The sequence below is a fragment of the Tupaia chinensis genome, unplaced genomic scaffold (assembly GCF_000334495.1).
Source record: "Tupaia chinensis unplaced genomic scaffold, TupChi_1.0 Scaffold000573_1, whole genome shotgun sequence".
Classification (NCBI taxonomy): domain Eukaryota; kingdom Metazoa; phylum Chordata; class Mammalia; order Scandentia; family Tupaiidae; genus Tupaia; species Tupaia belangeri.
In genome coordinates this window covers 3,805,341-3,819,674 of record NW_006160087.1, presented here as the reverse complement: position 1 = coordinate 3,819,674, position 14,334 = coordinate 3,805,341, and the positions used below count along the sequence as shown (strand labels likewise).

At 49.2% G+C, this 14,334-nt stretch overlaps 1 protein-coding gene and 1 non-coding gene across 2 annotated transcripts in view; both read right to left on the bottom strand.

Moving 5' to 3' along the window:
• PUM1 (pumilio RNA binding family member 1) overlaps window positions 1–14,334 on the bottom strand; it is a 151,749-nt gene that overhangs the window by 26,798 nt on the left and 110,617 nt on the right. Inside the window, 5 exon segments of the mRNA XM_027775558.1 lie at window positions 10,328–10,547; window positions 10,550–10,569; window positions 11,629–11,925; window positions 12,790–12,933; window positions 14,223–14,279. Coding sequence (XP_027631359.1) covers window positions 10,328–10,547; window positions 10,550–10,569; window positions 11,629–11,925; window positions 12,790–12,933; window positions 14,223–14,279 — 738 coding nt within the window.
• LOC114009611 (small nucleolar RNA SNORD103/SNORD85) lies at window positions 14,039–14,111 on the bottom strand. The gene has a single exon (XR_003550996.1). It is a non-coding gene; the product is annotated as a small nucleolar RNA SNORD103/SNORD85 (small nucleolar RNA).

The window sequence follows — 14,334 nt, the reverse complement described above, 5'->3', positions numbered from 1 at the left end:
AAAGGGTATAAAGTCTTTTGGCCCTCCCCTCAATGCCCCCACTGCTTTTAAACCAAAACAATGGCAAGAAATACCAAGTGGCCCAGTAGGTGCGTCGCTGGACTCCCACGTAGCCGACCGAGGTTCAAGCCTCAGACTTGGTAGCTTGAAAATTACGCTGGATGCATGTGTATACGTGCCCAATATCCCAGGAGAAGATGGAGAGGGGATGCAGCCTGGCCCCAGTGTGAGTGTGTGTGTGTGTGTGTGTGTGTGTGTGTGTGACTTCTCACTTTTCCTCTCACTGTCTGTCTGCCTATTTCTCTTTCTCTTCAGCAAGCACACGCACCCTATGGCAAAAACCTCTTCTACAAGATAAATAAATAAGACGCCAGGGCTCTGCTGAGTGATCATTTACAGCCTACGGAAAAGTCGCCCGACACCAACTGCTTGTCTCCTCCTCCCCGAGTCTGAACGAACGTGTAGTTTTGGAGTTTAATGGTGGGACAGAAAGACACCTGGCTGGGACCTCTCCACAGAACCCAGAGCCCCTCTTCAAAGGTCAGGGTGTCAATGAAAGTGAAAGCCACAAGGAAGGGCTCGAGGCGGCCCTCTGCAGACACCTCCAGCACCTCCACCGGGCCCAGCTCTGTGCTGCCAGGTCTCATGTACTTAGCATGCAGTCCTTACAGGTAGCATTTTGGGAGAAGTGTTTTAATTCTCCCGGTCCAGAGATGAAACGTTCACCCTAAAGCTGTCATCATCGAGGTCCGGGATGGGGCTGGCTCCACAGTCAGGGCCGTGCAGTCCCACGTGCCTCCTGCTCAGACTCAGTTACAGCAACTTTCCCGTCTACAGGACAAGGCCGCTCCTGCACACTCCATGGCGGCACTTCATCCAAATGGAAAACAGTTTTTTATTTTTTTTACAGAAAAGAGGATTACAATAATAAAAAAGAAAAGTCACAAGACTTTCTCTGTTCCATTTCAGAATTCCTTTGTCCACATCTTGAAACTGGAAAGCAATGGGCAGAGCCGTGGCATTGGGTGGTCAGAGGGGGCTGGGAGGAGGTGCCGAGAGCAAGGAGCGTGGCTGGGAGGAGACGGCATAGACCAGACCCGGAAGTTCTGTACACAGTGTCGGTTCCGAGAAGCCTGGTCGCACGGCCGGCTCGGCGCCACAGCAGCCGGATCGTGGCCATGACGGCGGCTCAGATCCCAGACCTGGCAAGCCTCAAACAGGCTGGACACAGGAACAAGTGCCCAAGACCCAACAAGCTAAGACCCTGCAGGAAGGGGACCTGCAGAGATTACTCCTACCTCTTCCTCTCATGTGCTGTGCCCAAAGGAAAACTGGTACCAGCAGATGGTGCAACAGTTACGTCGCTAGACTCCCATGTAGTCGACCACAGTTCAAGTCCTGAACCCAGTGGCTTAAACTCACGCCGGGTATATGTGTGTACGTGCCCAAAATCCCGAGAGGAGAATGAAGAAGGGACTACAGTGTGGCCATTCCGGGGGTGGGGTGGGGGGGTAGTGGTGCGTGTGTGTGATTTCTCGCTTTCTGTCTCTCTGGCAAACACACACACCCTATAGCAAAAATCTCTCTCAAAATAAAAAAAAACCCCCCCAAAAAAAAAAAAAAAAAAAAAAAAAAAAGAAGAAGAAGAAGAAGAAAAGAGAAAAGAGAAAAATTAAAAAGAGAATCTGGTCACTACCTATGGCAAAAGGAGCCAGATCCTATGCTGAGGACGAATGATGGGAAAAACCACCCAAGCACCGTCCTGCCACGGCATGCTCGGTCACGAACACTCTGGTTTCAGCCACTGTTCACTGGGTTTTCTGCACTCGTAGCCAAACACCGAGACCACAACACAAAGGCTGGCATGAGCCCGGCGAGTGCACACGTGATGAGACTTCGCGTCTGTCCTGGAGTTTTGCTCTTTGGCTCTCGCCCCTTTGATGCTAGGCTAGAGTGGGCAAAGGCACGCGCACACGGCTTACAGAGAGTCAGAGGGCGGACTCGCACTTCCCAAAGTGCAAAGACATTTTCCCAGATGCGAGATTACAATGGTGGACAGCTCACAGGCATATTTTGCTTGAGTCAAACAAAATTTCTTTCTCTTTTTTTTTTGGGGGGGGTGGGAGGTGGGGGAGAGGTTTTTGCTATAGGGTGCATGTGTTCAACAGAAAGACAGAGACAGATAGTGAGAAATCATCCCCAGGAGGATGGCCATGCCGCAGTCCCTCCTCCTCCATTCTCCTCTCGGGATCTTGGGCACACACACAACGCCTGGAATGAGTTTAAGCTACCGGGTCTGGGACTCGAACCGCGGTAGGCTACGTGGGAGTCCAGCAACACAGTCATTATGCCAACTGATGATCCCACAAGCGAGATTTCTTTAAACATTGAACCAATGCTTACATTTTTGCTAGAAACTGTGGTTTTCTGGTTGCTTCTGAAAAGACACCTGGCAAACAACCATTGAATATCTGAGCCCTGTTCAGTGGAGGACATGCAGGTGTGTGTGCCCAGACCACGGACTGCATCTGCCTGCAGGGCCTCACACAGCCGCGGGGTGTCCAGGGTCTGAACACAGCCTGCTGTGTTCTCAGGCTGTCTCTCCCAGTAGCTGGGGGCAGAGACACTTGTCAGAGAGGGAGGGAAGAAGAGAGAAGGAGCGCCCTCCAGTGGGGAGTGGGTCACATCACTGGCTCCTCTCTGTTTCTCCATCCTCTCAAGATTTGGGACATACATGCATGTGTGCCTCACATGTTTCTCAACCGGCCAGGGTTTGAGTGCAATTAGTCATGTGGCATCTGGTCCCTTAACCACTAGGCCATGGGGCTGAAAACCAAATAAACTTAAAAATATAAGACATTTTTAAAAACTACAACTTCAGTTCAACAAATCTGACAAGTTGAAATGGATAAACTATGTGAAAGTCACAAATTACCAAATTGGCTCAAAAAGAAAGGTGAGCTGTGAACCTTTGAGATCTATGAGATGTAAAAAACCGGGACCAGCAATTAGCGTAATGGCTATGTCGCTGGACTCCCATGTAGTCGATCGCAGTTAGAGTTCTGGCCCCGGTGGCTTAAGCTCACGCCGGGCATGTGTACGTGCATGCCCAAGATCCCAAGGGGAGAATGGAGAAGGGATTGCGGCATGGCTATCCTTCCGGTGTGTGTGTGGGGGTGATTTCTCGCTGTCTCTCTGTCTCTGTCAAGCACACGTGCCCTATAGCAAAACCTCCACACACACACACACACACACACCTCCAAAAAAAAAAAGATGTAAAAACTGAATTAAAGGGGCCAGCAGGTGGCGTGGTGGTTAGGGGCACTGGACTCCCACATGGCCAACTGCAGTTCAAGTCCTGGACCTGGCAGCTTGCCTTCTCTGTCTCTGTCCTTCTCTGGTCGAATTAAAATAAATAAATGAGTGAATGAATGAATGAAGTTTAAAAAAAAAAAAACTGAATTAAATATCTTATCACAAGTAAGTGTCCAGGCCAAGATAAGATGGCTTCATAAATTTTATCCAACATTTAAAGTAGAAATAATGCCAATCACAAACCATTCCAGACAACACTTCCAGCTTTGCTGTAAGGTCCGTATCACCCTGATACTGAGCCACTTGAAGACATGGGAAAGGGGAAGGACAAACCCTTCATGAACACAGACAGAAAATCCTCAACAAAACTATAACTGCCCCAAATCCAACATGCCAGGTGGGATTTATCCCTGGAATGCAGAGTTGGACTAACTGCTGAGAAATCAATGCGCGTAACATACCACATCCGCAGAGTAAAGGAGAGAAAACACACGGTCACCAATAAACAGAGAAAGAAGCATCACACCAATCCTAACCACCCACGGCGAGCTCTCAGCACACTCCAGGTAGGAAGAGACACCCTCGGCCTGACAAAAAACTACTGAAACAAGTATGACCAACTCGAAGGCAAAGGCCAATTCTGCCCCAGAGTAAGAACAGGAGGAGCCACCTCTCCTCCGAGGGGACAGGATCCCTAGGACAACAATCCTAAGGAATCCACCCAAACCACCAAGAAGCAAGTGCAGCGAGGTCACGGGATACAAGAGGAATATATAAAAATCGATTATTTTCTACAGGCAAGCAATTAATGAAAAAAAATAAACAAAACGAGAATGAAATTACATTCGTAACAGCAAGAAAATACGCCCACTTAGGATATGTACCTACAGGTGGCGCAGTGACAGGCGCAGGACCCCGCACGGCAGACTCCAGGGTTGAAGCCTGGACCCGGCAGGAGTGTGTACACGCCCCAAATCCCAAACGCTCCATGGAGAAGAGACTGCAGTGTGGTAAAAACCCCCTGCGAGGTGGTTTCTCACTTTCCCACTCTTTCTGCCTCTGGTGAATGCAAGCACCCTCTAACAAAAATCTTAAAAAAAGGAAAAAAAAAAAAAGTAGGACAGTAAATATTATAGAACTTTGCTGCACTAGGATGGCTGGACACCCACACGCAGAGAGGCAAACCCCACCTCATACAGCAATATACAACATGCGAAAGAGCTCAAACAAAAATTTTATAACCATGGGAACTCTTCGGGACCCGAACTGGGCAAAGATTCTTAGATACTATACCAAAAGAATGATAAATTGGAGTTTATCAAAATTTAAAACGTTAAAAGACATTATTTTTATAATGATGAGGGCCGGCAGGTGGTACACTGTTGAAGCTGCTGGACTCCCACGCGGCTGACCATAGTTCGGTTCCGAGACCTGGCAGCTTGAAATCATACCAGGTATGTATGTGTATGTGTGTGCTCAAAATCTGAGGAGGATGGAGGAAAGTGGACTGCAACCTGGCCATCCTTACAGAGGATTGATTTCTAACTTTCGTTTTCTCTCTGTCTCTCTCTCTCTCTCTCTGGTGAGTACACGCAGTCTATGGCCAAAATCTAAAAATAAATAAATAAAAATTTAAATGTAAAAAAATTTAACAATTACTTAACTTTATTCATGGATTGACTGATTTTAATTTGACTAGAGAGTGACAGAGTGAGAGAGGGCAAGAGAGAAAGCAAGCCACCAGTCTGGGACTTAAATCGTGGTTAGCCACATGGGAGTCCATCACCCTCAACCATCACGCCACGTGCCAGTCCCTAAATTTAAAGAAAAACTTAAGATAAAAAGAAGGGTAAAAGGGACAGGCAGAGGTGCGATAGTTAAGTGGGCTGGAACACACGTGACAATGTACAGTTCGAATCCCAGACCCGATGGCTTGAAAACATACCAGGCACATGTGCGTGCATGCCCAGAATCCTGAGAGGAGAATGGAGGAGAAGGGCTTGCACTATGGCCATCCCCTCCTGCGGTGTGCATTCTCTCCTATACACTAGGAAGGATAGGCGAGAGGGAGGGATAAGAAACATGTAAGACCAGAAGAAAACACATGCAGAACACCTATCTGATGGAGGACTGGTCCCAGAGGATTCAAAAACTCTCCCAAGGTAGGAGGGTGGCAGACAACCTGTTTTGCTATGGTGCACGTGTGCTCGCTGGAGAGACAGAGCGGTGGAGGTGAGGGGAGAGAGCACCACCCACTGGGATGGCCATGCCACAGTCTCTTCTCTTCCATTCTCATCTCGGATTTTGGGCATGGCTGCACATACACCTGGCATGTTTTTCAAAGCTGCTGGGTCCATGACTAAAGCCACAGTCAACCATGTGAGATTCAGCTGCTTTAACCACATCACTAACTGGCCAAATCCCATTTTTCTAAAGGGAGAAAAACATGAGCAGACCTTCCAAACACTAAGTAAACAGTTAATGAGCACATGAAAAGATGTTCTAAGTCAACAGCCACCAAGGAAACTAAAAATAAAAACATCGTGAGAGGGGTCAGCAGGTGGCTAAGGGAGCTGGACTCCCACATGGTCGACTGCAGGTTGAGTCCTGGACCTGACAGCTTGCTTTCTCGCTTTCTCACTTTCCGTCTCTCTCTCTCTCCACCTCCCCCCTTAAATTAAAATAAAATAAAATTAATTAATTATAAAAAAAAAAAAAAGACACAATGAGACCTCTGTGTGCCAGTAGGACAGACTCGTTAAACACGCACGTAATGGCAAGTGTCACTGAAGGCGACAGACTGTGCTGCTCAGGCCCACCCACCGGCAGGGACGTGAAGCAACACTCCATTCCTGCAATCGATTGGCAGGCACTGGTCCACGGCCCCAACAGACCAAAGGAAGCTGGTCACAGTGTAACCAGACCCTGGCCAGGTTCTGCTCCTCCCTCCCCCCTCCCTCCCTCTCTCTCTCACATCCACATCTGCTCTATCATAAATAAAGGAAAAATAAGATTCGGTATGTCTCAAAAAAGTTAACATAAACATAGCATGTACATCAGCAATTCGACTCCTAGAGAAACAGGTGTGTGTCCACAGAAAGACCCCTAGGCTGACATTCACGGCAGCATCGTTCCGAACGAACCGGACCAGAGTGGCTCACAAGCCTGCGCTGTGACAGGCAGGTGGACCTGAGATGCAGTCCGTAAGACAGCAATGAAAAGGGATGCACTACCCACAGTCTGTCTCGCAGAGGCTCAAGAACCGGGCCATGGGAAGGAAGGTGGATGGATGAGACCCAGTGATGTCTGGTGAAATACCCAATGTAGGGGCCAGCAAGTGGCGTGGTGGTTAAAGGCACTGGACTCCCACATGACTGACCACAGTTCAAGTCTCGGACCTGGTGGCTTGCTTTCTCACTTCCTCTCTCTCTCTCTCTCTGATCAAACTGAAAAATAATAATGATATTAATAATAAATAAAGTTAAATAAAATAATTCTTTAAAAAAAAAAATACCCAGTGTCAATTCAGAGAAAGAATGGGTCGGCAGGGGGCTGGGGGAGTGGCGAGGAACGAGGTGGGAGGGTCTTACTGCATAGATGAAATATGCTAAAATTTACTTATGAGGGTGGCTGTACAACTCATAAAGTTATGAAACTCATTGAACAGTATGCCTGAAATGGTGAATTTTATGATCCAAAAAATATAACTCAACAAAGACGAGGCCCCTTGAAAACCACACTGGGTACGTGTGTGTGGGTGGATTAGAGACTGTGGAGGCCCCCCCTCTGGGAGGTGCTCGCCCTCTCTCCGGTGAGCGCACGTGCCTGATAGCACATGGAAAGAAACTAGGGCCCAGAAGCACATCTGCTCAAGGAAACAGACTGGGCTAACGTGATCGGAGTCCCTCAGGAAATCGGGAGCGGTGTGTGTGCTGGACACGGCGACAGACCCCCAGCCAGTACGCACGCGGGAGCGTCCACACTGTGAGTTCAGGGGCGCTCCGCCAAACGTGACGCTGACCAGGCTGCAGAGGCCACCATAACAAGGAACAACGCACGCCAGGGAGGACACGGGCTGAGAAGGAACTGGCCGAACTGCTGGCATACTGGCCAGAGGGGGCTCCGGGCGTGCCCAGAGTGGTTCTGGCTCTAGTCCAGACACCACTCAGGAGCTGACAGAGCACAGCCCAAAGAGTAGATAAAACCGGCCTGCCGCCTACTGTCCGAAATGAGACTTTATGAAGGTCAGCTACACACGCGTTCACCTACCGGGTCACCAGGGGAGTCAGGACATATTTCTGCATAGAAATTACGTAGAATTTTCCATGCAAAAATAAGTCACGACTTTCCTGACAGCCTAGCACATCTTGGCTGGGGCTGCTTTTACACTTGAATGACAAAGCAGATATTGACTAAAGAGATGCCTGGCCCATAAAACCTGAAACATTTACTATCTGGCTCTTTACAAACAAACAAAAAGAGCCATGCAGGTTGAGTTTCTGTAGGAGAATTGTGCACGGAATGACATAGTTCAAATGCTTAAATCAAAGAATTAAAAAGTAGTATTTCTGGATCCAGTAGTAATACTGGTTCAAAAGGTAACCTAGGCATGTCTTGGGATAGGACAACTACGAAAACTGCCTCGCTGGTTCTGACTCTGCTCTAACCCAAGATGACCCAAGCAAGATACGTAAGTCCTGACACTCAGTGTCCTCATCTGGAACATGAGGTGTGTCGCGTCTCCACATCCTCCATACCTGTGCGTACAGGTCCCTCACCCAGGAACACTAGCAAAAGCGCTGGGTCATCCCTTCCGACAGCAAACTGGGGTGTGCACCTGCCCCTGGAGAGTCCACTTCAAGCCTGAGTCTTCAAGGCCAAGCACTCTGGCACTCGGAGACACTGCTGTACTGCGCCTTCTTCCCTCACCCACCCACCCACCACGAACCTCCCAGGCAGGGACACCCTGATGACTCTTCTAAAGTGTTATCTAGAGAGAACTGAGAGACAATGAGCTCCACAGCTAGAGTTCTTACTGGATGGATGGACACACACACCAGAGTTGTATACAAGTGCAAACACACTCTTGCCATGAAATTTAACTCTTTCAAATTCAGAGATACCCTCTTCATTCCAGAAAAGTAACTATTGCCCTACCTATTTCAGATTTTTATAAAATGTTTTGCAAGTCTTTGTATTTTTATTTGTTTTGTTTATTGGTTTTTCTTTGTTTGTTTGTTTGTTTGTTTTTGCCATAGAGCATGTGTCCTTGCCAGAGAGAGAGAGAGACATGGAAAGCGAAAAACCAGAGATGATGGTCATAGCGCAAGCCCGTTCTCCTCCATTCTCCTTTCAGGATTTTGGGCACCTGGCATGTCTTTCAGGCCTCCAGGTCTAGGACTCAAACCATGGAATTGGCCATGTGGGATCCAGCACCCTAACCATCACACCACTGTTGGCCCAACTCTTTGTTTTTCTAAATGAAGTATCTTGTTCATTTATATTCTTGCTTCTGAGTCCACACGCCACTTTCAATCTTGCTGGGTGAAAACAGATACTATCAGAGTGAGCAGGTGGCGTGGTGGTTGAGGCGCTGGACTACCACGTGGCTAACCACCATTCAAGTCCTGGACCTGGAGGCTTGCTTTCTCACTTTCCCCCGCTCTCTCCCACTGTGTTCCTCTCTGGTCAAATTTTAAAAATAATAAGTAAAGTTAAATAAAAGCTGCTTTTTTTTTTTTTTTAAATAAGACACTAGTTAGCTACAATGCACATAGCAGCCATGCTGATCTGTCTAGGACAGTCCGAGCTAGGCCCACTCATCATGAAAGTAGCCGGTGTGCACAGACGGCCACGTGACCTCTAGGCCTGAGGCCCCACATAGAAGGTGCCAGTACTTTGAAATCCAAACCCAGAGGAGGGACACACCATGCTGCTAGGAGAGGAGACAGCTCCACCTGCTGTACCAGCCCGAGGCCTGCCACTACGAAGGCCAGCACCGGTCCTTCTCACTCCCAGGTCCTGGTGTGTGGGGGGGTCCTCTTTCCCTTCCTCATTTGCTAGGATCTAGATGGTAACATTTTAAAAACCCCATACATGAAATGCCCTAAATAAATAAAAGGGGGAAATTCATTTATTCATTAGCATGTTAGGTGTCGGGTCATCGGAAAAGTCATGACATACTTTCTCATGTTTTTCTATGTCAAATGCATCATGACTTTTCCAACAACCCAATAGTTTAAGAGTATATTCACAAATATTTATTTAAGGACCTGGCAAAATTCTTAAGATTCTTTATGTGAAAAAGCAAGACATTAAATGTATACACGAGGAAGGAGTGAATCTGAAAACGAGTAAGGCGAAATATTAACTATGATGGCATTTCAGGTGGTGAGACAGAAGGTGAATAAATTCTTTTTCTCTGTCTCTGTGTTCTCCACTCTTTTTTTTTTTTTTTTTTGGAGAGATTTTCACTGTAGGGCGCGTGCGCTCGCCAGCCAGACAGAGAGAGACATAGAGACAGAAAGCGAGAAATCACCCCCCAGGGGGGATGGTCACGCCGCAATCCCTTCTCCTCCATTCTCCTCTCAGGATCTTGGGCACGCATGCACACACGCCCAGCATGAGTTTTAAGCCACCGGGTCCAGGACACGAACCGTGGTCGACTACGTGGGAGTCCAGCGACATAGCCATTACGTTAACTGCTGGTTTCCTGTGTTCTCCACTCTGAAATGAACCTGCACTGTGTTTATAATGAGACTTTCACAAGAAGCCAAATAAGATGTTCATACTAAGGCTGTAGTGAACATACCGGGGATATAACCAACCCAACTCTACTAAGTCCAAAATTGCCCTAATGCCTGGACATAGCACGGCGCGTTTACAAAAGGTACAGAACACCCAGGATGTGTCTTGACAAAGGGACCGTCCTTGGCTTATGAAACCTCACTTGTAACATCAACGGTGGCCAGAGGTTTCAAGCGTTCGAGGTGGTCAGAGCAAGGGTTCTTACCCAGATTTAAGCTTGAGGAGGATCCATGTGAAGAGAGGGAAGGAGGTGGTGTCTGTGAATGTCCCGGTCCCTGACTAGGGAGAGGCATGCCCACGGGTCCAGGAGAGGAGGAGAAGCTAAGGCCGTTATAAAAACTGTGTCCAATGGGGGTCAGGCTGCTCGACGTCCTCTTATAAAGGTCACTGCTGCCAGTCAGGGAGTCACGGCGGGGGGCCCCGCTCTGCCAGTGTTTGAGTTTGCAACTAAAATGAAATTAAAACAATGCAGGTAAGAACAGGCCTGTTCTTTAAAGAACAAGCCCAGTGACCTGCGTCTAACACTTTGATCCAGACTCCTTCCCACCGCAAACCTGTCAGTAGAGACAGCCTGTTAACAGCAACCCTGTGGCGGGCACAGTAACGGGGAGGGCATGGCTCAGGACAACACGGACCTTGGTTAAACCAGCACACCTATGCAGTTTCACCTTCCTTCGCTGTCAGCGATTAGGGGCAGGGGAGAGTTTAAAAAGCTCTCATGGCCACATGAGCTATGGAAAAGGTGAAAGAAAAGGGGTGAGAAGGAACGCCTTTCATCAACCCAAAGGGTTCTAGCAGAAAACGGAGAACAGGAAAATAGATTCGTACACGAGGCAGTGTCCCATCAAACAGGACTCGTATACGAAAGCCTGGTTTCTCATTGGGTTCCATCGATAGTTACCATTAGCTCCCAATTTAAGATACTTTCTCTAAAACATGCCCGTCTGTTTTGAGATCACACTGTTTTACAGCCACTATGGTTGTCCGTCCCACAGTCCCACCCTCTCTATGTGTGCTTTTTCCTCTCCCACTGAAACATTGACAATATGCTGCTCTAACATTCCTCCTCTCGATTTTCCACACTGCCTATGTTAATCTGCTTGCGAGGCTGGAGAACGCTCCTCTCTTTAAAGCCTGCAGGCCAAGCAGTCAACTCGGTCTCAGCTGCAGGGTACTGAGGCCTTTGCTAAGGCCTCTTCCCTCAGTTTCTTAATATCCTTCTTTCTACAGCTCCTTCTACATTCTTCCCTGCAATTGCTGAGAGAAACTGACTATGAGAATGTAAGTAAGCAGCAACATGATCATGACCCAGGGTAAGCCCCAACTGTGGAACAAGGGTTCGAGAGCCCATTGGCACTCATGGACACGAGAGGGCTGACTTCCTAAGGGGCTGGGACTCCATCTGCCTGCAGTAGCTGTCCCAACTTCCATGCATTGTCAGAGTTCCAGAAAGATTGTAAAAATGATTAAAAGTCTGTTTTAATGGCATATCGGCATGATTTCTACCTGCGGTTCCGAACCCTCCAAGGGCTGATCCTAGGGTGGCTCCGAGAGAACTGCTACTTCCGAACCCCAAGGACGTGCTGGCGGGTTGGGCAGAGCCCTGGGAGAAGAGAGAGCTACTCTGCGAGCTGCTGCTCAGAGAGCTGCTGCCGTAGAAGGAGCCGGAAGCCAGGCTGTTGCTGGGCTGCTGCTGGGGCTGGGGCTGGGGCTGCTGCGTGCCTAGTGGGCGGAAGGGTCCGTTTGTCGTCCCGGCAAGCCCACCGGCTGCTCCGTTTGCTGAAGCTGCGGCTGCTGCGACAGCTGTGAAGAAGAGAGCAGACCGTGCAGCAGTGAGAGGGAGGGCCGTGTTTCCAAACCTGCACTTTTAGCCTTTCCTAAACCCTTTCAATGCTACCTGTCTTTTCAAGGCAAACACAAACCTGGTAAAGGCCTCGCGAATGTGTCTTTGACCCTAAACCTCCCACTTTGTTTCTACATTTAGTTGGAAGTCACGACCCCAGTGGAGCGGGCTCACTGTGGTGCTGCCTTTCAAGACCCTATACTTAAAAGGGAACGGCTGTAAACCTGACCATCAGATACAACCTCTTCCGGAACCCCCAGGACCACAGATACCCATTTTGAGGCTGTTTTCTAAAACCATGTCATTATGGATTGAAGTCGCTCAAAGCCCTGTTCTCCAGCATTCACTTTTCTTCTAGATGTTCCCTCTACAGTTTCCAATTAAAAAGGGGAAAAAAAGCATATAAAGGTTAAAAAAAAAAGAATCCCAAAACTCTTTGCGTCCCCCAATTGTATTACTCTCCACTTCTCGCTCCTCTTCCCACTTCCTAACGACCAAAATCAAACCCCTCGACCCCAAACTTTGTGAAGCAATGGCTTGAGTTTCTAGGAGACCAGCCTTGGACGTCTGCCAAGGGTGCCACTTTGTGTGAGCAACCCAACATCCCGTGTTCTCGGTAGAGCCAGTCCTGGCCACTAACCAGATGGTCCATGCCCTCAACAGAACCAGAAGCCCCCGAGGTCGCTGGCTGCTTCTGATCCTCTCTTTGAAACACTATGAAGTAGATCTGTTACTGAGAACTGTCAAGGAAAGCATGATAGCTCAGCAAACTTTCAAACTATGGTTCTCGCTCTCCAACGGCGCCCACTACGACGCGTGCTCACCTGCTTGTGCAGCCGAGGAGCTGATGATGACGGGGGCAGGAGCCACGAGCCGAACCGGAGCCCCGAGACCGTTTCTTGCCCCTGCGTTCACCACGAGGGCACCGGTTTGGTCATAGTACGCAGCAGGAGCCAGGACCGGGTAACCTGGGAGGACCAAGCAGACACACTCAAGTGTAGCTGTGGCACTAGCACGTGTCGTGGGCACAGGGTGCTGTGGACAGTCCCAAACAGCTCTGGGGCCCCACAGACCCAGACACGCATCTGGCTTCACCACGTGAACAGCTAAACGACCCTGGCTCTCTGGGCACCCGTCCCCCCATCTGTAAAAGGAGGATGCAGCCACCTGCCTCGCAGGTCTGAATGACCAGCAAGCTGCAAGGTGCACATGGAGCTCTAGCACGGTGTCTGTGCCAGGAGGGGCGGCAGGTGATGGGCGAGGGAGGAAATACCTGCGCTCTCCGAGGTGCTCGCCAGCATCGTCACTAGCAACCAAACACTGACATTTTCTTGACCAAACAATTAACAGAGGCTAAAAGTGACCACAGCAATGATGGCCCTTTCATACCCGGTAATAAGGTACGCACAGATACTCGGGGCACCAGGGACAACCGAGACACGCCTCGACGAACAGGGTCTTCTAACACCACACATCTGCGCCACGTGCTGATGAGACCCTGGGAGCACTGTTCCGACTGAGCGATACTACTGAGTGGCTAGTGCAGGGCATGCGGCAGTCATTCACTGAGGTCACAATGGACCACAGCGATGCGGCACCACTGACCTGACTATGTTACGGTCAGTAAAGGCCGGTGAGCGCAGCTGAGGTCTCACACCGGAAGTAGCCAAACGAAGACCACGTCTGACCGTCTGTCAGATCCATGCAAAGCACAGGGCCTGAAGACAGTGAGCCAAGAACAACCTCTACCCAAGATACAGCATCGGTATTGATCATGGCACACTTTTCTATGAGGAAATGATCGTGACTCCCCAGACCAACATTCACCTTTATCTACTACCTCAGAGGCTGGCAGCTGAAAAGCACCCCTGCTACTTATTGGTTTGGGAGAAATCCTAGAACTATCAGGGAATTTCATCTTGCTCATGCTATTAAAAGACAATGGCGCACAGAGGAAAGCCCTGGAGTGAAGTGAGAGTAGCCTGGCCATTTCCTGGTCCTGAGGAAGAAAAGGAAAACCATGTACTCCCAGCTAAGCGGGCGTCCACCTACCTCTAACACACAAGCTGGAAGACGGGCTCAGAACAACGCTCTCAGCAATGGACCGTGGTCTCAGTGAGGGCAAGTGCATGTCATCCTTGCCAGTCCCCACATCGCAACACGCTGAGCGATCTCAAAGCACTGCCCACTGGCCTCTGCACTGCCCCAAGCAAGCAGACTTCCCCCTAAGCATCTAGAAACAAGAACGCGGCTTCACCTGGCATGCCTGCAGCCAGACCTTGTCCAAACGCAAGGGCAGAATTCACGGCTGCAGCTGCCCCTAGTGGATCTGTTTGCTGTCCCTGCTGGGTCTGATTTGGGGGCAAAGG